Genomic DNA, 27886 nt, shown 5'->3' on the forward strand with positions numbered 1-27886 from the left:
TAGCTCCGAGCGTCGAACGCCTGACGGAGCTGCTAAATATCGTAAACGATTATAGCAGCTCTATTAGGATGGCGCTCGGAATAGACAAGTGCGCGGTCCTCCATGTGCAGAGGGGACGGGTCACTCAAACTGACGGGATCGCCACAGATCCCTCTAATATTAAAACCCTCTCCGAGGCTGAAACATACCGGTATCTGGGCATGTCACAAAACATCGGTGTGAAGGAGACGGATATGAAACAGTCAGTCCGCGAGGAATTTTTTGCGCGCCTTACAAGAGTACTGAAAAGTTCTTTGTTGGGCGCCAATAAAATCCGAGCTTATAACGGCTGGGTCATACCCGTACTCCTTTACACTTTTGGCGTGCTCAGATGGTCTCAAACCGAACTCGAAGCCCTGGATCGGAAAGTCCGCACAACTATGACCCTCCATAGAATGCATCACCCGAAATCGTCAGTCATGAGGCTGTATATCCCGCGGAAAGCTGGTGGTCGAGGCTTGTTAAGCGTTAAGACCATGCACAACTGCGAGATTGACAGCCTCAGGACATATTTTCTGGAGAAAAGAGACGAGGGTTTGCATAGAGAGGTCATAGAATGTGACAAAGGATTCACCCCTCTTTCTCTGGCTAAAGAGGACTGGCGAAAACCCGAAGTTTTGGGTACCTCTCAGCGGGAGGCCGTATGGAAAGAGAAGGAGTTGCACGGAAGGTTCTTCAAAGCCCTTCACGGGCCGTACGTAAACACGAAGACCTCCGTGCACTGGCTACAGTTCGGTGATCTCTTCGGAGAGACCGAGGGTTTTGTCTGTGCAATACAGGATCAGGTGGTTAAGACGAACAATTACCGAAAGCACATTCTGAAGGATGGCACTGAGGACATCTGTCGAGCATGTCGCCATCCTGGAGAGTCACTCAGACATGTGCTTTCGGGTTGTTCAGCTCTTGCCAACACAGAGTACTTGCACAGGCACAACCAGGTAGCCAAAATACTCCATCAAGAGCTAGCTCTGAAGTACGGCCTCGCGAATGAGAGGTTGCCGTACTATAAGTACGAGCCACAGCCGGTCCTCGAAAGCGACAGCGTCAGGCTCTACTGGGACCGATCCATCATCACGGACAGGACTGTTCTTGCGAACAAACCTGATATCGTGGTGATGGACCGGGCACTTTCGAGGGTGTTTTTGGTGGATGTCACCATACCGCATGACGAGAACCTCGTGAAAGCCGAAACCGAGAAGAAGAGAAAATATCTCGACCTGGCTCACGAGGTGACCGAAATGTGGGGGGTGACATCTACCGAAATCATCCCAATCGTTATGTCGGTGAACGGTCTTATCCCAACCAGTCTGGAACAACATCTCAGACGGTTGGGATTCCGAGGCGGCTCACTCCCGGGAAAGATGCAGAAAGCGGTGCTCTTAGATTCTGCCCGCATTGTACGCCGGTTTCTCTCCCTGGGGCCCTGAACCCCGGCCGACTGTGCTTCTGCCGGGGGTTAGTTGCCATCTCCTCTCCTTAAGAGGGGAGATGAGAATTTTGGTAAAATTTAAAAATAATAATAATAATAATAGAAAGGAGACAGAAGGGGTAGATTCTCTCAAGATTGTTAGAAATAAACCTTATGAAATACCTTTTTCTTTGGACATGAGCCAATACAGACTGACTAACATATGATACTGCAATATGACAGAGATAGAATGAAAAAAATACAATAATACGTCAAAACAAAACTTATTTCAGAGCTTGGGAAAAAGATATGTTATGATATATGTTATTATATTAGACATTACATATACAACTATATACATTTTTCTATCTGTGCGTTACTTTGATTATAAAATCAAATAATTTATGACCTAGTTTTAATAACTTTATAATTATTGAACATCCAATAAATTGTAGTTAGAAAACACCCACGTCTCTTGTACAAAAACGAAATAAATATTAATACAGGTGTTAAGAATATTGACAAGAAATTATAAATATAATAATCACGCATTTAAACGTAATTATTTGTGGAACTCCAGATAGAAGTAACTATAACACTTCAATGATAAAAAAAAGCAATTTATAATTTTAATAAAATAAATATAATCATACAATCAAAATCAGACAAATCGACAACCTCCGCTTGTAAGATGTCGTTTAATAATAAAATAATTATGAATCACGATACTATTGATTTTATTATTGTCTCTAGCAAAACAAAAGTCGTTGAAAAGGCGTACTGATGCATCGCCAATTAATAGACACTGAGTCACCATTTCACATCGCAGTGTTGCTTGCCGTCTTCAATAAAAATAACCACATTCACTTGTAGTGTAACGTGAGTCACAGAGAAAAGGACAATGTGGCAACCCTAATGCAATTACTTTTTTCCATACAAAGGACAAAGGCTAGGTAATCGATGCGTCTAGACATATAGCCTACCACAGGTTCAGCAATAAAATCCAGCGGACGGCAGACGAGAATATCGCCAACTTTACGACCCCAGTTTCATCCTGGCTGACGGTTTATTTTTCGGTAATTTGAACGTTTTTTTTCACAGAGTTTAAAAACCGGTGCATGTAAATTATAAGCTACAAATATCCTTTAAGGAATCACCTAAGGTAATGGGAATATCGTTTACCTACAACAACAAATTACTTATTATGCATAGGATATGTTTCAGGATTGTAATCGAATCTAATATCCAACACCGGAGTCACGTATAACATCTCCAGTATAATTCAGACACACAAAACACAAGTACATTTTACTCCGCAAAAAAAAGTTCGATCGTGACACACACACACACACATTATTTGATTTTAGAACTCAGAATCGTGTGTCTGCTTCGCAACAAGCAGTTTTTTCGTCAAGAAAAACGTCAACTTCATTCGTTACAAAAATAATATAAGAGCAACACTACTCCCGAGTAAACGTTATCGATTGCAAAAATAATTATCAAAATACGTTCAGAACTGGCGACGTAATCGTAAAGCATAGCCGGAAAATTTAAACGAATTGAGAAATTCCTTTCCTTGTAAATCGCTTCATTATATCGTGTTCATAACGAAATGTTTGTCATATATCTGACAACTTTCAAAATCAATTGAACATTTTTCTTACCGGACAGATTATAGAACCACAAAAATAAGACTATTTCACCGTGCCTCCCTAGCCATGACATTGATAAGACTCTGTTATGTCCATAATACTGCTCATGTCTATAGGCAACGGTTACCACTTTCCATCAGATGGACCGTCAGCTTGTTTGCTATTCTAAGTATTATAAAAAAAAAAAACTCACCAACCAAAATTGGTGGTGGCTATTTAAGTTGAAAGAAGAATATTTTTCAATGTTTCCGATTGATTATATAAAAAGTGCTTTACTAACGAACTAAAATGTTTATGCAATAATATTTTTATCAAGCTGTCACTAAAAATTTGGACTTTCATGACAAAAGCTATTTGAAAATTTTTGAAACAAAATATTAAACACGTGAAAAGTTTTTAACAGTAAATTTATATGCAATGTATTCTATGAATAGCGTTCTAGTTCACTAGCAGAGCACTTTTTAAATAATCACTCGGAAACAATAAAAATGTTAAATTGTTTTTGAAAATTGACAGCTACATTGTCACATTTTGTCAAGCTAAAGACATAAAAACTTAAATTCATCATTCAGTTAAAGATAATAGGTATAATATTCATAAATTGTTACACATGTTCTACTATCTATCTACCTTCGTAATTCTGTAAAACGATCCTCATCAGTAGCCGAAAATCTCTTCGGGTAACTGATATCTATAACGAGCTCAATTTGATGCATTGAGCCGATAATTTTCCGGATGAAAGCTCCGCTAAAGGCCAAGGACAACCGATTGTTGCTGAAGGACGAAAGACGTTTGAGAGAAATGATGCTATATATATATTTTTAGTTATGTTTTAAAAACATGCTTACTGAAATCGTAATGCAAAAAATAAGTCTAGTCCTGTGTACAGCTGTTTATATAAGGCCTTCTACAATCGTCATTAACACTTTAATTGCGAACACTGCCGAAATGGTCTACTAAATTCAACAGATAAGTTCTCAGTAGTTAAAATATTTATGCTTACGTTATTACACACAGCTTCACTATTATTTTTCAAATCTATTCCCAAAGGTCGTCTGGAAGAGATTGCATTAGCGATACGTCCACCTTTTGTATTTCCAATTGCTTTCAATTTTTCTCTAGATATTTTATTTATTAGTATTGGTGCAATAATATAGAACAAAAAAAATTACTATATTTACTATTCATCTTTAGAGAAAACATACACATATATATATTTTAAATATTTGGTTTTGGTATATTTAACATACCAAATCGAATAATATATCAATCTCAATTCTAAATACTAGCTGTAGTTAGACTATTAATTACATTTGAATTCGTTTTGTCAAAATATTTGAAAACCTGGTAAAATTCGTGAGTATAAAAAATATACTTACATTCTATAGGCATTCAAAGTCTTCGACATTATACAGCAGTTGTTGTACTAACAAATATTAATCCATTTCACTTCACTAATTGGACGTTACGACTGGCATTCTTAACGTTACGTATCACAATTACAATACTTGCACTTACTAAATAATAGACGTAGGAAAATACACTACTTGTTTAATACTGTCCACTGAAACGGAATTAAAACATAATAGAGTTGGTCACGCATCGCATGAGTACATTTCTTAGTGACCTTGGAAGGACAAGACTCTACTGATGTAAAATAGACTTTACCTAATGCAAAAACAAAGATATATTTGGAATAAAAGATAATGAAGGTACAACAATCAATTTAAATTTAGTATAACGCAAACACATTCTGAATGAAGAATAGAATAGGCACAACTAGACAATTTCAGTTCAGGTCTTCCACGCCACGTGCAATTTCGGGACAGATGTGTTAGAAAATAAATATCTTGCCAATTGTTGCACAATTTCTTAACGAGATGCGATAACATTATACGTTTTGGTAACGCGAGAAGGAGATGGAAATATAAACTGATGTGCTAAAATAGATGGACTCCTACGCGTCTTTCCGTTCCGTGTGTCGTTGATCTCTTTCGATCATACGCTGTTAATATATCGGTACATTGTTTATTTTGCTTCATATCAACTTTGATAAAATATTAACATGCTAAAGACACTAAATTTACAAAATCACTGATAATAAAAATTAAAACTTCAAATCTAAATCGTCTAATAAAATTCTATCCAAGGATTTCGAGCAATTAAACCTAATCAACAATGCAAAACAAAAAAACTACTGTAAATTTAAATCGCTAATATAGTTACAGTACGCACAGTATACATAAAACAAAATTTCTAATTATCTTCCTCTGTAGTCATAATTTAGATGAAAGAACTCACTGTGTACGTTTCGTAAAAGTTTAATGTTATACCTATAAACTCTACGAGAAAATGAATGTTATTAATCGTTTAAAAACCTTGAATGAAATAATTAAATTTTTTAAAGATAAATATATTTGCAAACGTGTGGTGGGTACAAAGACATACTGGATAAGGATAAAAAAATATAATATACCTACTCATTTAGAATGATATGATTTTCATTAAAACACACAATTTATATTTGTGGCAATCCCTGCTCTAACTATTTGGAAACACTTTGATAACGCATGACTAGGTGGAAATCATGCGATAATAGTGCATCTAGCGAGCGAATTGCAACATTCTGCACCTTTCCGGTAACTGATTTCATTTTATTGTATGTAGTTTCCATTACGTTCATAATTTTTATAGCACAAGCATTTAAAATAGTAACTCCTTAATACTTTCATTTTATAACAGTAGAAAAGGATAATAATTCTAACAGATTATAATATGAAATTGCAACACAGGTATGTATGCTAATTTTTAATTGTCTTTTACTTATAATGAAACTATGCAGAGTGAAAGCAGAAGAAAAGCGAATAAAAAAAGAAAGAAAAAGAATAAAGTAGTCACATTACAATAGAAAGTGTATATAATATTTAAATTTATAGCAACAAAATCGATGTTGATAGTACAAATCTATTTAAAACATATAAAACGATTGTGGACAGCAAATGGGTCACTGACATCATTGTCTGCATGCAAAATGATGTCGCCGATCTTTTAAGTGCCTATAAAAACTGGAGATTAAATAGGTCAATCAAAATTGAAATGGATTTCTAATTATCTATATGTATATGTAAATCCATTACAAATAGATTTAGATATATATACGTATATCTAAATCTATATGTAATGGATTTAGTATTATTATAAGCTTTCGTTATACCGCGCATACCTAATACTTTTAATTGATACCATCAATTATCTAATAATTCATAAGAAATAGTTTGATATTGTTTCTTAAATAAACTAAGAATCCATACAAATATTAAAATACATTTACAAGTTTACTTTTGACATTTCTATCTTTATTGTGTTCATTTCTTTTTCAAAATGGAATTATTTACAAACATTATTCAAATACTTATAATATTAATATTAATTTCTAAGTGCGCAAATAGTAAATTAATTAAAGAAATCATCCATCAATGGCATTTCTACATTTGATTTTAAACATTAAGTATGTAAAATTATGTAAAGCGGTTAAACACATTTAAAAATGGCTTCACATAAAACTTAACTATTTGGAAAGTAATCGGAAGTCTTAAATATCAAATCACCATGTATCGCTACTATACATATTTGCTTGAACTTGATGGACAGAAATAATTAAATCAATTTAAATTAAAGGCACAGATTATAACAACATTTTCTTTGATAAAATATCGTGTCCGAGCATAATAGAAACACTCACAAGAATTTTAATTACCGACAAGGAGAAAACAGCTTTGTATTATAATTTTTTTTACATTATCTCACTGATGATGTTTCAAATTGTGATTTTAGTAAACGTTCATATTAAATAAATTATAGGACCTAAATTTACTACTAAAATTTAATAGACTAAATTTTCAAGGTAAATTTATGCTGAATAACATGCCCACTGTAGGTCTTCACAATAGAACATGTTATATTTAATAATCGATTTCTAATACCTCATTTGTAATGTAATAAAATATAAATTCAATTGTCTGATGAACAAAAACACATTTAAGATGATACTAAAGTAACATGTGAATGGAAAAATAAAACAGCAAAAATAGTCATGAAAGCTAATTGTGTTCTAAATGAAGCAAACATCTTATTACGATAACTTCCAAGGTTTCCAACAAATGCACGATCACAAAATTTTACATTAATTACATTAGAGAATTTCTGGACGTCTTCACTGTTTATTGAACGCGTAAATGATTGCAAATATGTTAATTTTAATGCCGGTTCACAAATACTTTGACGATACGTCCGTTTGCGTTTAAAAGCAAATGCGTACTAAAACGAATCGACTGGGGTGGCCTAGTGTGGCGCACGCAGGCAAGCGCCACTCGATTAGCATTATCGAGTCGATAGTACAAACAGTGACGGACAGGTAAATATATAAATAACGATAATGCATAAATATCTACTCTTTTTTAATAATCCAAATGATATTATAATCAATGTAATTAAAATCAAGTAATACATTTATAATCATTTACATTATACACAACGAAATTAATAAATATTAAAATAAACGTACAAATGTACGTTTTTATAGATAAATACACAAATTATACCAAATTAGCCTTAATAAAATAAAACCAATGTAGAAGAAGAAGAAAATAATAAGCATTAAGAAATCTCGTTATACGAAACATTGCACCGCCCTAAAGTTTTCCAATCGCGTTAACTGGGGTGGCATGGCAACCCCTGCCACATCTACCCATGGATCCTACGACTACATGCGCAGTGATGCAAATACTGACCACGTACGAACTCACACACACATAAATAGTGCAACGGATGCCATGAATCATGATAAGTGAACTGTTAACTACTACGGAATTGGGAACAATACTTTTACTTAAGGATTATAAAGTTGCACTGATTAATAACACTTCCTAAATTAAGTCTCTTACATTATCCTAGACAAGCCCTTGACAATAAACAAGTTATATTTTTGTGAATTTCAATAAAGCGAAGCTATTTTCTTAAATGATCAAGAGATAAACTATATATATATATATATATATATATATATATATATATATATATATATATATATATATATATACTCCTTATTATGAGACTAACGTTTGTTATAAAATATTCACACTCCCTATTTTCTTCAAATGATCAAGAGATAAACTAGATATATATAATATAATATATATATAATTGAAATATATATATATATATATATATATATATATATATATATATATATTTCGCAAGTCAATAATTTAGTAACAAGCGCAATGTCAGCGTGTAATAACATAGTAATAGAGTTTAATAAAGGAGACGCCATTAACACTAAAAGACATTCCCATTTCTAAGGTATGTATTAAGTAAGAATATGAATCTTAATTTCTAATCGTTCATTATATGATGCGATTATGCCAAAAATACAACACGGCAGTTTAATGAATGTATATTTAAGCATATTGCTTATTTTGACATTTACAATAATTATTTTTAGAATCGTAATAGTATTTACTGACATGTTGGTCTTTATATTATAATATGGTCATATTACTTTAGTCAAAATTAAAGTGGTTTTCTCTATTTGAGGAAAAAAAGTCTTGTAATTACTGTAATTAATTACATATAGGATGCAGTATCTTTACAATTTGGATCACAAATATCTTAATTCAACACATCCAATTTTGTTATCTTTAACGCTACACACACAAACAGGACTGTTTCCAAGGACAGAACACTTCATTGATTCTTACACTGACATACTTAATGCTCACAACAAAATAGCGGACATTGGTCGCTGTAAAGTCATTAACATGTATGTGTGAATAATCTTGCTAGTATATATATTCCTTCCCATTTAATATAATGAGATACTTATCTACAACAGATTTTAGGTTTAGAGAATTGTACCGATCTTATTTATTGTAAACATTTTAAGTATAGAACAAACGAATAGGAAGTACGGTGAATATTTTTTGACAAGTCACTGTGGTCAAATATTTAAGTGAAACCGACATAGCATCAAAATGCTAAAATCATGTTTGAAAGACTATTATAGACAAGACAAATGCAAACGAAAGCAGTAATAAATATTTTTAAACCATCTACAAAATTTTAAATATAGAATGTAAGAGTTGCATTATAGATAGAAATTTAATAGTAAATATCGGCAAGAGGAATAAACCGATTCATGACAAGATGCGAAGAAAGCTGAAAAGTTACATAAGCTAAGTACAAGGTCAGATTAATCAATAAAACAGACGCCAGTGAGTCTGGGAAGGTAAATACTGACAATTACAGTTTTGTAAGCAAAGGAAAAAAAAACGCGTCAATCACACTCTTGTAAATGAACATTAGTTTAACTTTATGGGTTTATCAACATTCGTAAAAAAATTGAAAAAATCTCACTAATTATCTTTTTTATATAATACTACACTATCGAAAATCTATCATAAACATGACATGTAACACAATAACAAATGGAGACAAAAAAAAATGGTCATCATTTACTTTTGGGCTTTGGGCCCTTTTACTCCATCATAGTCAGTAAAACAAATCGAGTAACTATTCTACAACAATAGCACAGTGAAAGGTTTCTTGCCAAATACAACGAACAGAACAGGTGCAAAAAATATTACCTAAGCGAGATAACAAAATGATAACAGATCAAAGTGAAAAGAAACCTTATTTACTAAATTCAACTTTCTCTAACAACAATAATTTGTTCAATACATAATGGAGAAACTTTTATTTCAATTGTTATTGTACACAGATTCTATCAATTTATAAGTAAACTTAAATTAACTTTATAACGATTTTCTAAAACAGATAAATATTTAATGATATAATATAATGATGTAAAACAAGTGCACATCAAGTAAATCAGGTCGTATTACAAAATTATCATTGTCCGTTATCGTTTCGTAATATACTACTGTATTCGGCGCAGAAAAAACATTATATTAATGAATAGAACTTAAATAAAAATCGTACATGGTCATAATATTATACAACCTAAGTAATAAAAACCTGAAATCACTTTGAAAAGATACTCATTGTAATTTCTACCGCAGAAACAAAACATTTTAATCCTTAGTAAGGCCACCCCTTACTTTCCCGTAGGTGTCGTAAGAGCCGACAAAGGGAGACAAAACATCTCTAAAGCCTGACTGCGGTTGCCAATCCGCCTGCCAAGCGTGGCAACTACTGGCAAACCCCTCAAGATGAAGACTTATGTTTAACAGTGGACAGTTAAAGGCTGATATAATGATGATGAATGACCATAGGCATGTCACAATAAAAAAAAATATGATGTGTGATGTCCATAAAGTGCAATATTTACGAATATTTACTAGAATTACAAGTGTCTTTACAAATTCAACACAATCCCGACAACAAACAAATTCACTTTTACATTTATAATATTAGTACGGAATATATGATTACTCATTAACTTTCTAAGCAGTTAAATTTTTGTTTAATTTTAAATAATCACACAAAATACGATTCCAATAACACTGGCCCTAGGCAAAAGACACAAATTACACGATGTTAAGAGGAGATAGAAAACTTGTACTATTAGTGCACATAAACGGTTAATTTACGAGTATTACCTGGAAACTGGTAACTTTTCCATCTAAATGATATGTTTAGCCCACTCACTAGTAAACTGCACGTTAGGCTGATTATACATGTATTATATTTTGTGACTAGAGTAGTTTAAGGATAATATAGATAAATAAAAGTACAATATGTTCTTAAGTTGCGACAAAATTATTAACTTTTTAATTATAAATTAGAACACGAGAGTGTTCTCAATTCGTCTGTATTTTGTGGCCATGTTACTTTAATAATTGTTTTCGCAATAGAGAGTTTATAACGAGTTGGGCTCAAATTTTGTAACGTGTAAATTTACAACGTAAAATAGCAGGTTCAATATGTGCTATTTAACAGTGAAGTAAACTTAAATATTTATAATCTGTGTCTACTATATATTAATCGTGTGTTGTTGCGTTTTATTAATTTTAAATAAGAGTAATAAGATTACTAATCAATATTCAATTGGTTGCGATTGGAGTCACTATTTTTTTTTCTCTACTTCTTATTACAAGAACTACTTGTTTATGTTTATTTTCCAAAAGTGATCAGTTTACTAATTTGTTTGCGGTTACACAATCGTATTTGTCGCTTATCACTGAAGTGAAAAATATTTCAAAGCAACGACTGCAATGCGTATCATTTCACAAAGCATTGCGCAACATGTTTTAAACATGTGTTGCATTAAAAATAAATTATTAGATGGAAACTTTGTTGATTAACATTCGAGACCAATCATAAAAACAATAAAGAATTTGGACAATGGTGAATGTGCGTTATAATCTTATAAAGTGTATGTACAACGTTCGTTTTCACTATATAATGAAGTTTGAATGGACTATCCAAAGCTTAAATGAATCTAAAACAAGCGTGACTAATAACAAAATCTTGCAAGTCCGATTGGAAGAGTTCCGTACATTAATAACAATTTAGAATTGCGTTCCGTAAAAAATACCAATCCCAATCTTGATCCAAAACCAAAGAGTGTTCAAATAATTCATAACTGTCAAAGATATCGCGTAACCCCCTCCTTTCTAAAGTCAGTAGTTTTAGTTTTGTCTGTATGCGATTTCGTATATTTTAATATTCTTATGCGAGATAATATTCTAACATTACCCGAATGAGGGGAAAGGAATTGTTATTAATAGGATCTAACAGCCCCATTGCTAGCAATATACCCTACCAAGTCTAGCTCGACCTGGTAGAGTATATTGCTATACACGATTCCCCCTGGAAACTATCGTGGTTAATTCTTTTTTAAATCATCGTGATGGGCTAACTGACCTGCTTTCATTCTCATATGTCATCTCTCCCTGGCGCTCAGCCAGCGTATACCGATAGCACAAGCGGGGTTACTTTTTCATTATTATCCATTTAATAAACATTACCCGGAATCATCATGGGACAAATTGTGAATATAGAATAAATAGCTAAACAATAATTGTTTGTCTTGCCCAACATATTCATCTTAACATTCGCATCTCGATCACAAATATTCGTCTCTCGTCCATCATTTTTACAACTCAAAACTGAATGTTGAACCATATTGAAAAACAAGTCCTGTAATAAATATTTTTATATAATTTATACGTAAATTTTAAGAATTTTTGAAAATTTCTTTACCTGTATTAGAGTCAGTACTATTTATGAAGAATTACACAGGATATAGAGTGATTATAGATTCATTATCATTGTAGTATAAAAAGAAGACTGTAAGGTGAATATCATAAAGTTTTCCTTTTATCCATGTACGGAACCCTAAAATTCGGAAACGAGTAAAAGTAAAGTAAGTGTAGAGGAAAAAGCAATAAATCAAGTGCGACCTTTTAAGTCATCGGCCAGGTAATTGCTGGAAGTCGCAGTATATTGTCAGTAATGACTTCATAATGGGCGATTCCCGTCGGTATCTCGACACGACACGTCAGTATCGAAAGTCAATGAACACAAACGCATTTCCAAAACACTTAATCACCGCTGCACAGATACATCATCGGCCAACAAGTTTAGTATATAATTTGTTCATTCAATGTTGATCCAAAACATAGCATATAAATAATGTCATAACGTTATTAAACTTTATCTTAAATCATATGAATTTTAAAAAATCACAATAAGATTTAAGTACTTAGATAGACATTACAATGCTAAACAAGCTGACGGCCCATCTGATAAAAAGTGATAACCTATATGAACAGTACTATGGATATAACAGATTACGCCCATGATTTCCTTTACGCGTTGCCATTCCTGAAGTGTTATGCCTCTGTACCCTGCAATTTCATTACCATATCCCACCATTCAAACAAAACTACAACCATACAAATACAACTGCTTCATGGCAGAAACACGAACGGGTCAGAATTACCCAAGCAGACGACTTTTGTACAAAGTCTAGCAAAGTACATAAAATTATCCGAAAAATTGGTGCATTTTTGAAAAAAAAAATCCTTCAAAACGTTACATTGCTATGGTTATTCTATATGCTATCTTGATTTTAATAATATACGAAGTTATGACTAATAGAAAAAGAAAGATATAAAAAGATAGAAAAAGTATTTTTATATTTATGTTCACTTTAACACAGCACTATGATATAATATTTCTAAAGACGATTAAGTGGCCTCGATATGCGAACTAATTGAATTAGAAGCTTGCAGGTGAAATTGGAGGTAGAACCTTTCTATTTTATGTCGTTACTCATTACTTTCCCTTCATCGTAACTCTCATTTCCTTTATCTGTCCTTGTCAAATATATTACGTAGTACGTACTCAATGTCGATAACCGCGTCTACTTTTTTTTTTTTTTTTTTTTTTTTTTACTTTAATATTATGCTTGCTTATATACAGAGAGTCACAAAACCATCCTATCGAATGCAAAAGGAACTGTTCAAATTTAGTCATAATTGACGAAACTATAAATATACATAGAAAAAATACAGACCAGTTGAGAACTAATTTGAAAGAACTTATACGAGGTTTAATTGTATAAATTATGTTTCTTTTTTATTTCTTATTTGCACCTCACAATAGTAAAGTTTTGACACATAAAAGTAATACACCGTGAATACATAGGCGGACTTATCCCAGATAAGAGATATCTACTAATTATTTTCAATCGATTTCAAAAAGAAGGAGATTCTCAATTTGGAAATATTTTTTTATATATTTGTTACCTCATACTTCGTTAGTTGTAAATTAACAGTTAATTCCATAGAAATTTTATCAAAATTAATTTAAATCAAAATAACTGGTTTTACCACTTAAAGTTAGTTTTTTGAAACACAATTTATTATTTATTCCTTCTCAAATATTTAGTGTATTTAGAAATATAAAATAACAAAAGATATACCTACTAGTAATGCAAATTTTTATATCTCGAACAGATTTTTGAATTTCTTTGGTTGTTTATACAAAAGCTGCATGTGGACATGAAGGTATACAAGTACAATAGAGTCTAACAACATCAAATGATTAAACATATACAAGAATATTCATAAATTTATAAATAAACACTGCGTCACCGTGCGTATAGCAATACATAGAATAATATTATCTGTGGCAATACTAAAACAATAACGGTGATGGCCAATTTGTTGTGTAGCAGTTACAAAGCCCAATATAGGTATAACCATGTGTCAACGTAACGACTGGACGATGCAATTTATTAATTGAAGTCTACGTCTATTTGAACTAACCAATGTGGGGTTAGACAAAGAGAACTCGTGAACAGTCTGCTAAATCAACCATAAAGTACCCAACCACAGAGCGGATATCGTAAGCAAAATATCCAGAGAGCGCTCGTTTTCAAAGTCAAAGCAATTGATTGCTTCTTCATTGAACTTCTAAAAACAGGTTCTCGTCAACTTGTCTTCTTTTATGTATAGTTAGGTGGATTGTAAACCGATTTTGGTGATTTTGATTTTAATAGAAAATGCTTTTAAGCTGTTGATAACCAATCGAAGATTAGGATGTAATGTAGAAATAATAAAGATGACAATTCTATTTACAATTTCCATGCACTGATAAGCTACGGAACTGATATATAAGATAACACAATATATGTATTTTGGATATATGTATTTATATATTTTTTTAAAGATGTTTGGATACGGTACTGAATCACGTTTAAAGGGCGGGAAAGAAACATATTTTTTTATGCAATTAATACCTATATAATTGCATTTTATGTTTTTTGTTTTAATTTTATAATAATATACGACAATGTGCTTATACTAATAATATATGGTAAACAGGAAAATTGCTTCATGAAATAAAAATATTAAAGGAATAATAAATAACATGTATCAGAAACCAGCTTTTACTGCACTCAATTTAAATGGTCGTGATACCTGAACACACCTGTCAACAAGGAGTGCACTGTAGGGTTTTTTGTCATCGGATACTGCGCGCGCGATCGACCGTGACCTCTGAACGAGGGCAAATGCAAGGCAAAATGGTCGCGATACACGCTGTAGATAAATAGCTTACTATAATTCATTCGCATTAATAGAGAACTATCACATATAATTATAGTTCAATTGAATTATTTAAAAAATAATAAAAACTGCATTAATTTTTCTATATAATTAAGTTTTATTATATATTTTTTTTCCTTCTTAGGAAAGTATAATTACTATAACTTAATAAATTAATTTAAATTTTACCAGAGAGAGACTTTGTACAAAAGTCGATTGCTTGGGTACCTCTGTCCCATTCGTGTTTCAACTGTGAAGCACTTGTATTTGCATGGCTGTGTTTCAGTTTGAAGGGTGGGATATGGTGTGAATTTACTGGGTACAGAAAAATAACACCTGAGTCCTCAGGAATGGCAACACATGGGGGGTATCATGGGCGAAACAGTATACTCTGTTATGTCCATGGTACTGCTCATGTCTATAGGCGATGGTTACCACTTTCCATCAGGTGGGCCTTCAGTTTGTTTGCCATTCTAAGTTGTATAAAAAAAAACTTTAACTTATTTCCCTTTAAATTCTATAGTATTTTATACTTCTCTAATAGACTAAATCAGCATTAACTGGTGTCCATAAAAATTATAAAAAAAAAGGTTTTTTAAGAGTATTTGACAGATATATTTTTTAACTTTAAGCCTACAAATGTCTCTGTGGAGTGCAATTCTAAATTCTATTTTCTATACCAATATAGTAACATGACAAATATATAAATAAAAAGAGGAAGGGATTGTTAGCTATGCAAACTGTCAGTCCCATTATTAGCAATATATGGTATAATTAAAGGTATACCGATAGCACGGGCAGGGTTGTCAATTCATTATCATTCATTAAAAAAACTACTGGTTCTCATTTCTTTTTGAGCCATTTAAAACAATTTTTTTTCATAAGATGGGCTGTATGATTATTTGACACCCTTGTGGTATAAAAAAAAATATTCGGCAATTTTACACAAATTTTAATAATTATTTTTGCAATTTGATAGATATAAACTTTGTAAAAAATAGGATTTACATTAATTTAGTCAAAATAGCCACTGTTTTTTTTTTGCGAAACATAATTATAATTATATTTTTGTTAAAATCTAGGTATGTCAAATGAGTTATGTTTATCAATATTTTTAATTAATTGTAATATGTCCTGATCTTCATAAAAACCTAAAAAATCTGCTCCAACTTATAAATAGCAGAATCTACACGGAATATGTAATACTTACAAAAATTTATTAACATTTATAAAGACCGGAATTTTTATAAATTTTAACCAATATTAAAATTTTACATCAACACTACTACCTCCCTATATGTCTAAAGTTACATATATCACATTTTTTTTTTTAATTTATAAATATCACATTTTTTTTTTTAATTTATAAATAAAGTAAGTGATTTTTTTTTAATTGCAAACATCAATATTTTTCATTTTGATATTTTTAAAACATTTAACTTTGCATGCTCTACTTATGATATCAGAAATGGAAGTTTCTTTATTTATATTGTATGAATTCTTTGTCTACATGACAAATTTATATTATTGGTGAATATTAATTGGTATTCAAAAGCATTTGCTTTAGAACACCAATTTCAGCAATGATGATTAAAAATACATGTTAATAATATATTTAATAATAAGGCATTTATGTATTTTTTTAATTAAATACAAAATTAAATGAAGTGTACAACTAGCCACAACTAGCTATTTTAAAAGTAGATACTACTTTTTAAAATGTTTTACATTTTAAAGTTTATATATTACTTTTCTGTTTAAAAACTTGACCAATTATAGTTAAATTTGATACAAATATAATAGCTATAAATAATAAAAAAACAACATAGGCTACCTAAACTTCCTCTTGATCGATCTAAATGTTTCATTCCAGCTGTTCAAGTAGAGGGTATAGTTAGTATTGTAAAAAATAATAGTAATAGCCAAATAATTTATCTAACTTACAAATAATGGTACCAAATTAATAATTCCAATGATAACTTTGTTAGAGTAAAATTATATTCATTCTTAATAATTAATTAGCTAAAAGCTACACATTAAAAATGAACTGATGTGAAAAATATTACGGGCCTTTCCTTGTGTTGGAGCAATTATTAGACCTTGTTAAAATGTGATGATTAGTCATCAAAATACAAACGGTCAAAGCAACAATTACAGGTAGATCCACTTTTAATTGGTGGACACTTTTTTACAAAGTTAGAGATCGCAGATTATCTTTATATAATTTTACATTCACAATGTGATGGACGATTCGTGAAAAAAAAAATCTTTCTTTAATCTTAAAACCTATCGGAACAAAACGGAAATGGCGTTAAAATTTTACGGTTAGATAGGAGTTTCCTGAAGCATTGAATATGCAATTTATAGTAAATAGAAAATTTTAAAATTTGCTGTCGGCAAAAGACCCTTATAAATCATGTAATTATCAATTACAATTAGAAAATAACTTACCTTTCTAAATTAATTGACAGCTACAAACACAGCACTAGAAAATTCATTGACTGACTATCAATACTGACAACATGCTAAGCAAAACAATCTTATTTGCTATTTTTTCTCTTTTTGTTGATGACTTCATGAAGCTCAATAATCATATTAAGTCTCAGATAAATTACTATATATATAATTACTAGATTTTACCCGCGAATTCGTCCGCGTAACAGGGATATGTTTACTTACGGATATAAAAGTAGTCTAGCCTTCTCCAACCCATGTATTACGTGTATACCAAGTTTTATAGTGATTGTATAAAATATTAAGACGCTATATCTAACAAACTCACTTTCACATTTATAATATTAATAAGGACCGATATCTCTCTATTAAATCCTATATCGTGTTGAAATCTGTTATTGAGTCCGCAAGTACTAAGCAGTCCAATTCGATAATTATTTTAAAATGCGCAACTATTTTAATATTTGGTTTGAAAAGTATAAAAGGTAGGTAATAATATATGGTAATAGCATGTAAATTAAAAGGAGTTGAAATTAGATTAAAGCTTTTTTTATTTTAATTACCAAATTATATACTAGGTCTAAATTTTTTTTTCAATCGTAGTATCCCTTACACAGTTGTTGTGATGTCATTAAATATTAGAAGAATGTTTTAGTTATTAATTATCATAGATTTTATATGTCAAACAACTATGTAAGATTTTCAGTTTATTAAATTGTAATATTCATATTAGGTAGTTAATAAGAATGAAAGTAAAATTCACCAAAATTTTAGGCTTTAATAAACTGAAAATAATAAGAAAATAAAATAAATAGTGACTCAGAATTAATGTCAAAGCTCCGTACACGGTCGTACAGCAGCTTGATTACAACCAACAAACATACTCTAATCATATATTAAAGTCATGTCGAATCATAGAATAAGTACGTACATAAAATATTTGTTCTGATTATAATCTGTGTGCATGACATATGACTTCGCATTCGCAACTGACATTTGCAGTCTCTGACAATCTCTCTGACGACTTCGACCACAGAGTACTTTCGTCAGATGTTATCAGACTTTTACGTGTGAATAAAATAATATTCCTATAAATTCCTATCCTAAATGTAAACCATCTTATTGGCATTATTTTGGGAAGTAGGTAGTGAAAATAAAACTGAAGGTTTTTATCATATTTTTATCTGCAAAGTAAAATTGAGTCGCTTTATTGAAAAGCTGTGGTGTATATTTATAGTGACATCGCATGTGATAAATCTTAACAAACTTGCCTATCTGATACTTGAATCATGTAAATATCTAAATTTATTTGTACATTTTCTATAGCTTGTGGATGAGAATGTCTAGTTTTGGTATAGGAGTGTATTTTTTGAGTGTTATATGGTTTATAACTCTCATGTTGTGTTGGGTATCCGTTCGAACTGGGCATTACATTGGAAAAGTTTCGGTTGCCGTATCTTTTGTACTAACTATCGTACTTATATCAATGCCAAAAGGGGACGCGCATCATTATAGTGCCAACTTTTATGACCGATTGTTTGTTTTACGATACGCAGTCCTCTCTCTGTTGCTTGCTAGTTGTGTCGGTGGTTCAGTATTTCTTTTTATACATGTCTGCCTAACTCCAATTGAAACTCGTAAAGTCAGAAGTTTCGGTATCGTAAACTAATTTTGGCTTGGTAAGTTACTGTAATGTTATACATGCAAAAGTATTGAATGATAGTATTAGAATATATAATATAGTTTACTAATGAATTAATACTGTAATTATATTTAAATATATGAACTGTAAATACCTATACTTATTATATAGTTTGTATAATGTACCTAAATTTATACTCAACAAAATTTATAATATTCTGTAGCAATCTAGTTATTGATATATATTTTATAACTTTGTTTTTATTATATTAATGAAAATAATATTAAGTATATTATATTGCATATAAATAAAATAATATTAAATGCATTATGTTATATATGCAGACATAATGTTTAAATTCTGTGTATATATGTTACATATATATAGTACACATTATTTAAATTGTCTGCATTAAAAAAATAAATAGAAAAAGCACAATTTTTTTTACTCAGGTATACTGTTTTATAGTTGCATGGGGTGGTATTGAATTTGTGACTATGATATTGTTCTCTTTTTAATAATAAACAGTGGTTACCTACTTAATATAGACATTTATATAATTTTCTAGCTTTTATTGGCTGATCCATTGTTAATTAAAATAATTAAAGTGCAACATACTACAGTAGTTATGTGCAATATGATTATGTGTTATGAACATTACCATTATGCACACTATTTACCAATTTTGCTCCTAAATAAATCCAATCTTATTTACTTTGTACAATTTCCCTTAACTTTCTTATAAATTAATGTAATGATTAGTTCTTGCTATTCACTTACATATTTCCTCTTTCAACATTTCATTTCATAAATACTGTTTCAAGCTTGGTTTTAATCTTGGTTGTTTACATTTTTACATGATTTACAAATTCATGATATTATTACCATAGTTTTACATATTTGATGTGTACATCAACATAATGATTCTCTGTCTCTCTATTAAAACCTTTATAAAAAAAAAGAACTCAGGTCTGGATTAATTCTTAGCTTAAACAATCTATATTAATAATAGAATTCTTAATGAAATTTTTATTGTTTATTGATATAATCAACAAATATTGAGCCTTCTATTCTAGTTAAAATTATTTATTTATTATATTGCATTCATGTACATAATATAGAGTTATTAAAATGTTCTTATGTAGAGTAGGTACATGAACCCTGTTTAGGTGTAGCAAAATTTTATTGATAGGTAGCTAATATACATGCATTAATGGCAATTTAGTTGACAGATTATATTTAATTATTTTACATATAATTGCTAGTTTTTAAATAAATTTGTCTTGCAATAATTTCAATTTACATTAAATAAATGAATTATTCTGTTCATTCATGGCTCATTCAGCTGTTCAATTCGATTGGAATGCTCAAAATTATTTGCTAATCATAATATTCTGTTAAATTTTTCAGATACAATGTCTAATGGAATATGCCAAAGTTTATGGTCACCTGTCAGAAGACTGGTGAAATTGAAGAGGGTGAGACACATCTCTACATCACTAGTTCACAATGAGACAATTTTAGTTAAGAATAATAACGAATTTGTTACTAAGGTGAGCACTTTTCTAGTTTATACTGTTAATATTATAAATATGAAAAATTATAAAGATGTTCAGAGGTCAAACATGATTAAACAACTTGATAGATTTGAATGAAATTTAATACCCAAATAGACTTTAATAAACACAAATTATTTTTACCCAAATTCATGCAATTAAAGTCACACATACAGTTAATATAAAAATATAAAGCAGAAACAATTTTAAATACTATTATTTTGTTAAATTGCTAAGGTGTTAGTTATATCATTATACTTTTTTTTTAACTCTAATAGCATAGACAATAATATTGAATGCTTGCCAATAAATATTTGAATGTCAAATATAGAAAAACTAAAATAGATACTAATTGGTGTTATCATTATAATTACATTTATTAATTGTCCACTGATAAAGATAGATTTTTGCCATTAACATATGGGCATTCCATAAGAAATATTTTTCTGTATAACTAGTTCTAGTCTTGCTAGTATAATAAAATTATAACTAGACAATATATGTACATGGGAGATATTTAAGAAAAAATAATATTTAGGGTATGACCATTAGATGCCAAAAGAATAATATTTTAGCATACTCTCTGTCTGTGTGTATGTTTGTTCCAACATCACCCAAAAATTACTTAAAAGTACGAAATTGGATGTGGTTATCACAGTTGTATTCCTGAATGTGAACTTAAAATCTGTTGTATATTTTAACTTGATACAACATTTACAAGTGATATACATATTTCATTGGTTTTTTAATTTCTGAAATTTATGCATACGTAAATAATTTGTTCTTATCATTAATCTAATGAAACAATGTCACCACTGATAAGAACTTTGACGTTGCTATGATATACAAAAGCAGGTTCAAAATTTAACATGTTACAGAAAAAAACTGACTTCAGTTGTGGTAAAACCAGTTATATTGATATAAAAACTAAAGTAATGATTGTGATAAAATTTCCAAGCCAATCTTATATATATCTTTTAGGAAGGAAAAAGATTTTTCCATTTCAGTTTATAATTAACACAGATTTATGAAAAAGTAAACATAAAAAAACCAACAAAGTTACAAATTGACGATGTATAAGAATTCTCTTTATTGATGAGTATCCTTATAAGACATTAAAAAACAAGTAAATAAATACAATTTATGATTAAAACAACTGGGCTGCTGTATTTTGTCAGAGAATCATATAAATGAGTCATTGCCAAGCATATTGTTTGTCATATAATTTGATAAGGAGTGCCCTGTGATGCTCATATAATGCTGACATATTGCAGAACTCATTACACATTACATGTGATAAAGGAAAATAAGTACTTCATAGTTTATTCATTAAGGGCTATACAAAGATTGAACTTTTTTGTGTTTTAAAAAATTGAACAAAACTGCATTATATAACTTGCACCACTTGTGTGTATTATGTGCTGATACTCAGCTAAAATGTAACATGTCTGTTCTATATTAAAAAAGACTGCACTTTATAAATATTATTTATCAAAATTAATTAGCTAATACTTATAAAACACATTAAAGAAATGTGTATGTGATACAGTTAAAACAAATCTAGCTATAATATATTATATAATATATTTTTGTTAAGTATTTTTTAAGAACACATTTGTGTAAATTTCATACAATTTGGAAGTTTTATGTAATGCTGGAACAAAAATACAGAGTTTTTAGAATTTAAAAAAAATCAATGAAAATCCTAAAATCTACTAATTTGTTTTTTTTTTTTAATGTTTCTCAATTGAATTAATTCCTTTTATAAATTTTTCTTAAATATCTCTTACATACAAATACTGTCTAGTTACAATTTTCTTACATTAGTAAAATATAGACACAAAAATACTTGACCATTCAATATAGTTCAGAAGGTCATTATCTCTAATTATGATTGTCTTTGACTGCAGGTAATGAATAATGATAAGCCAGTGATAGTGAATTTCCACGCGGATTGGTGTGAGCCGTGCAAGATCCTCACGCCCAAACTTAAGGAGATGATTGAACCACTCAACAATCTGGACTTAGCTGTTGTTGATGTAGAGGATAATGCGGAATTGGTTCATGCTTTCGAGGTAAATAAGAATTACGAAAAGTACTAATTATACCACTTTCTATTATGTGTGCTGTTAGCTTGTTTGTCATTCTAATCTGCATAAAGGAAGAAATATTATAAACATACATTTTAAATTGATCCAACTCATATATATCAATATCGATATCAATCCAGTCTAATGGGGGGAAAAGGGATCGTTAGTAATGGAGACTGAGAATCCTATTGCTAGCAATATACCCAACCAGGTCGACCTCTTCGCGGTTCTCCCTGGAAACTATCATGGTTAATTCCTGATGAATTCATCATGATGGGCTAACTGGCCTGTTTTCATTCTCATCTATCACCCTTCACTGGTACTCCACCAGCGTATCTCGTTAGCACAGGCGGAGTTATCATACTATTTTCACCCATCCAAAAAAAAAATCTAGTGTAATGCCAATGACAATTTTGTATTACACTCATAACATAATAATTAGGAAATAAGATAAATTTGTTTGCAATAATTTGCATTAGCAGGTTATACTAATATGCATACATCAAAACAATATGGAACCATTATGTCGCTAGTACTGCAAGTGGAGTGTGCGAAACTTCTCAATCTCTAACATCGATCTATTGGAATTTATTTCAAGAGCAACCCCATATAATTCATTGTCTAAAGAATATCAAGTCATCATCTAAGATTTCGCTTCCCTAAATAGCAACTACAGCTGTGATAAAATTATTATTATATTAAAAATTTAATTCTCGTCGTCGTACGTCGTCTTCATAGTCTGATCTTAGTGAATTCGCCTCGATAGGCCAACTGACCTGACTTCATCCTCGCTTATCATCTCTCAAATTTTCCCCGCCAGTGCTAACTGAGCTGTGCACCAATATAACCACGATTCCATTTTCATCTGTTCGTATAAAAACATTAAAAGTTACTCCATGCCCATCAGTTAAATACTAAAGAGCTTGATAATTAGTTATTTTGTATTTTTAAATTTTAGGTGAAAGCAGTTCCCGCTGTTATAGCTATCAGAAATGGTTTAATAGTGGATAAATTCATTGGATTGGTTGACACAGATATGATTACAAATCTTATAGATCGAATGTCCGGTAACAAGAAGGAAGGATCATAAGAAATAATACCTATGTAATAAACACTTATATAATATGTATTATATTAAGAGTGAGATATATGATTCGTTAATCGATATTTTCAAGCATAGGCGTATTTAGAGGGAGGGGGAGGGGGCAGTGCAAACCCTAGAGTCGTCTGGTGCCCATTTCAGGATGTTGGCGAAACTAAATATGCATATTTGTAAAGTGCCAGGCCCTCCCCGTAAAATAATCTAAATTACGCCAGTGCTTTTAAGTATCAAAACCATTTATCAATAAACGGGATCGCGATAACATTGTGAATTAAAAGAAATCTGGCCATATTTTGATAATAGATATGACGTAGTTTCCAAATGTTAGATTTTAATGTACAATGAACTTTGTAACTAGGTTGCTGATTAATGTTTTATGCAATGTTTAATTAGTAATTATATTATTTCCTTATCTTGCCTTGTATCTAATGATAATTATTTTCAAATATTATATAATAATTATGTTTGCAATGTAAGAGCATCTATAACAATGCGTGAACGAATTATAATTTAGTTTTTTTTTTTTTTAATATGGAAATGAACTTTTAAATATAAATTGAAAATATGTTAATTTTTATTTAAATGGAGTTACATCTAAAGCGTCATCATTAATACAATTGGTTTTAAGAACCAGTATCAATTAAATTTATAACAGACAAGTTGAACCAGCAAATTCGGAGAGAAAATCCACTGCCACCTACCGATTGAATGTTTTCTTATTAGTATAAAACTATCGTGTTTGAATAAAAAATACTCATTTATAAAATTTCTTTAAATGAGTATTGTAACATGAGATTTTTGTTTATTATAAAAATATTTAAGTCGGAACTATTTTGAATTTAGTTCTTGATCTATAACATAATAATAACATAACCAGCGATTCTTAAAGTGGATTTCGTAAAAAAGGTTACCAGGGTTCCGCGAGATTTTTTCGAGAGAGAGTTCCGTGTGAAACAACTTCATTCTTCACATTAAAAGTTAAAGGATATTAAAAGCTTTTGTTTTTATTTCAATTACAGTGTTTTTGATTTGTAATAATTTGATACGGGATTCCATAAAATAAAAGGTATTTGTTGGATGTTCTGTTATTTTAAAAGTTTAGGAACCCCTGCACTAATCTTTTTTAGGGTCAGTTTTAAAAAATGACGTTCGGTACCAAAGTCAACATCATTATATATTAGCAGCTATTACAGCGGACTTCATTGAAATTATTAATGATCCGAGAGCAGACAGTTTGTGGAAATTATGAGTATAGTTATGGAAAGAGAAAATACTGCCAGTATCTTAGGAACACTGCTTAGATGTGACGCATTAGAAAATAGTCATTATGCTTAATGGTTCATTAATTGATATAACAATAAATTGTCATCAAAACCTTTTTAGATATTTCCATAGAAAATGGTCTGTTAGCTTCATCCCATGTTATGGGTGCTCAACATATATGCAGTTAAATCTAAGAACATTCTCGTACTTTGTTACATCTAATTATATATCGTATTAACATAAATTTACTAGTTTTTAAAGTATACGTGATATTTTTAGTTTTAGATGCTAAAATATTATAAATAAACTAAATACATGTACCTTATAAGCGTTTCCACAGAGACGTCATGTATAGTGCTTGTTGGTTTCGAAACAAGCATCTAGTGAAATGGTAGCTTAACTTACATGTAGTAGAAAGTACAGGTTCAAACCCCATCCATTTTGGAATTGTTTGTGATCACATAATAATCTTCACATTCTTATAATAAAGTTATAATTTAATAGATAGTCTTTACCTAAAGTATGTTTTGATATCTACAATTGAAATGTGTCAATAATCACAAGAAAAAGTGAAAAACAAATATACATAATGCCCTAGTCTATATAAGACTGTTTGTGTATTAATAAATACTTTATTTTTATTATCTCTATACTATATTATTGAAATATTGTATATAATAAAGTACCTAGATATATTGTGGATAACATGAAGTTATTAACAACATGTACAAATATTTAGGTCCATAATGAAGAAGTAGTATAAACTTGGATAGTAAAAAAATAGTGAATTTTGTAAAAAAACAATTGGAATTACTGTATATTTGATATAATTAGATATCCTCAGATCCGGCCTGCAGAATAATCTAGCTAGGTGACGGGCTATTTGGGAGCAGTGGAAATAATTTTGAATATTTTTTTTGTTTAATGATATACACTGGGATCGTTTTTAAAAAGTCATTTTCTATCTCTGAAACTACAATTTTTGTTAAATTTTACAATGTAACTGCAATTATAAGAATTAGTATAAATTAGAATAATGGGCAGAATTGAACCCAAATTACTTAGTGTTTAGTTTTTGGTTGTTTTTAACATGAGCGTTTAGATCAATTAAAATTTAATTTGATAGTTCATCATCTCGAAATTGACACTATTATCTCTTAAGTATGAGAAACAGCCTTAGTAAACTATTCAATAAATGAAAAAATCATTTCTCAAAGTTACGTGACATTAGTTCTCGCGCTGATATCCTGGACTGTCATGCTATATTCTACTATAGAGCAACATAACTTGTATTGAAAGCGCATTCATGTAATTCGCCTTCGACGTTAAGTTTATTATGCACGGTATCTGTCTCCTAGGTTGAAATTATTCACAATATTTTATTTTTAGTGTGCCATATATCAAAAGGAAAAATTTAACTCTTACAGGATCACTTGTCACTTGTCCGTCTGTCAAGACCCTTTTTCTCTGGAACACGTGGAGGTACCAAGTTGAAATTAATATTGAATACTTGAGTCTGCAATCCCTTGAAGTTGTAATATAATCAAACTTCTAAATTCATGCAATTAAAAGATGCAATCATTAATAGTGTATATTTTGATATTTACAAGAAAAACCTATAGGGTATAAGTAAAGGGAACAATCCTAAAACTGTTAATTTGCATTATAATTTATACTTAACCCTCGGCTTGCGAATCCGACTCGCACTTGGCCGGTTTATAGTTGTGATAAATACTTGGGCATTTATATAGTTTTCAAGCGACTTCCAACAGAGTGTCAATTGATCTGAATTTTTTTGTGGCTTATATATGTCTATGTCGCTGATCTATTTGTAGACACACGATACTGCGTCCAAATATTTTCAATGAAATGTGTCTAACGAACCGTCTCGACGTGTGTTCACGATTGAAGTTCTCTTACAACTTTTCGTTCTATTTAGCTTGCCTTATAATAAATTTGTTCATCAAAGTTACTGTGATGCTTCGCTTCTATTGTAAACATAAATATATTATTAAAATAATTATTCAAAAGTGAATGCATATTTAACGGTGTTCTATTGTGGCGTAAAATTTAAACCCCCTTATACATAAACACGTCAAATGTTTGTAAATGAGATAAGCGTATTTTAACTATTAAATTGTTTTGTCCTTTTCTGTTGTGTTAAATTTTCTATTTGAAAAACAGTGACAATACACTTCAATAGCTAAAATGGGTTTGTAAGAGGATTTAATTTTTATGAATAAGGGGGAAAACTAGTTTCTAACAGGTGCTATAATGTTATGCTGTGTCGGTTTTGTTGTTGCTCATATGCAGTAATAGTATCCATGTATACATATATTGTAATAGTGTGAATTTGTTTATATTCCATGTTTAGGTTTCTTAAAATATTATATTAATTAATGAGTCTGCTTATCTATATATGTATTCATAAAATGTTTAAATATTCTAGGAACTATAGTTCGTCTCTATCAGGTGAGCCGTCAGCTTGTTTGTTATTTTCAATAATATAAAAAAGTAGATACTTTTTTCTTTATGGATATTTTAAATCGTTTTTCGATCAAGTACAGAAATCTAACTCTGGGGAAAAAGCAATGGAGTCGAGC

General features: G+C 30.4%; 2 protein-coding genes across 18 annotated transcripts in view; one reads left to right on the top strand and one right to left on the bottom strand.

Moving 5' to 3' along the window:
* Positions 1-17783, bottom strand: part of LOC113513032 (kinesin light chain) — a 63044-nt gene extending 45261 nt beyond the window's left edge. For 13 of the 15 annotated variants that reach the window (XR_008252679.1, XR_008252680.1, XR_008252672.1 and 10 more), the window contains exons 1-2: positions 7291-7429; positions 4479-4663 (exon numbers count right to left, since the gene is read on the bottom strand). Coding sequence is in view for 8 of the 15 variants with exons in the window: in XM_052893400.1 (XP_052749360.1) it covers positions 4479-4507 (29 nt within the window). In the remaining 7 variants the exon portion in view is untranslated. Of the gene's footprint in view, positions 1-4478; positions 4664-7235; positions 7430-17627 lie in introns of those variants that run through there. The other 2 variants (XM_052893385.1, XM_052893393.1) reach the window with 2 other exon arrangements.
* An 849-nt stretch (positions 17784-18632) lies between these two features.
* On the top strand, positions 18633-26898 carry LOC113512856 (thioredoxin, mitochondrial). 3 transcript variants are annotated; one of them, XM_026896800.3, is made up of 4 exons: positions 18633-19309; positions 20683-20825; positions 22739-22903; positions 23877-26898. In XM_026896800.3, the coding sequence occupies exons 2-4, from the start codon at positions 20688-20690 to the stop codon at positions 24006-24008; spliced, it is 435 nt and encodes a 144-aa protein (XP_026752601.1). In that variant the 5' UTR covers positions 18633-19309; positions 20683-20687; the 3' UTR covers positions 24009-26898. The 3 variants fall into 3 exon arrangements, with proteins under 3 accessions (XP_026752601.1, XP_026752603.1, XP_026752602.1); XM_026896802.3 differs by having other exon boundaries at positions 18633-18921; XM_026896801.3 differs by having other exon boundaries at positions 18633-18795.
* The last annotated feature ends 988 nt before the right edge of the window (positions 26899-27886 follow it).

Source organism: Galleria mellonella, unplaced genomic scaffold (assembly GCF_026898425.1).
Source record: "Galleria mellonella isolate WM207_F2 unplaced genomic scaffold, CSIRO_AGI_GalMel_v1 utg113, whole genome shotgun sequence".
In the NCBI taxonomy this organism is placed as follows: domain Eukaryota; kingdom Metazoa; phylum Arthropoda; class Insecta; order Lepidoptera; family Pyralidae; genus Galleria; species Galleria mellonella.

Bases quoted from the DNA above. Each gene is read 5' to 3' on its own strand.
- LOC113512856 (XM_026896800.3), top strand. From the start codon at position 20,688: ATGTCTAATGGAATATGCCAAAGTTTATGGTCACCTGTCAGAAGACTG. The intron at 20,826-22,738 runs GTGAGCACTTTT...CTTTGACTGCAG, and splicing joins ATAACGAATTTGTTACTAAG to GTAATGAATAATGATAAGCC. The intron at 22,904-23,876 runs GTAAATAAGAAT...TTTAAATTTTAG, and splicing joins AATTGGTTCATGCTTTCGAG to GTGAAAGCAGTTCCCGCTGT.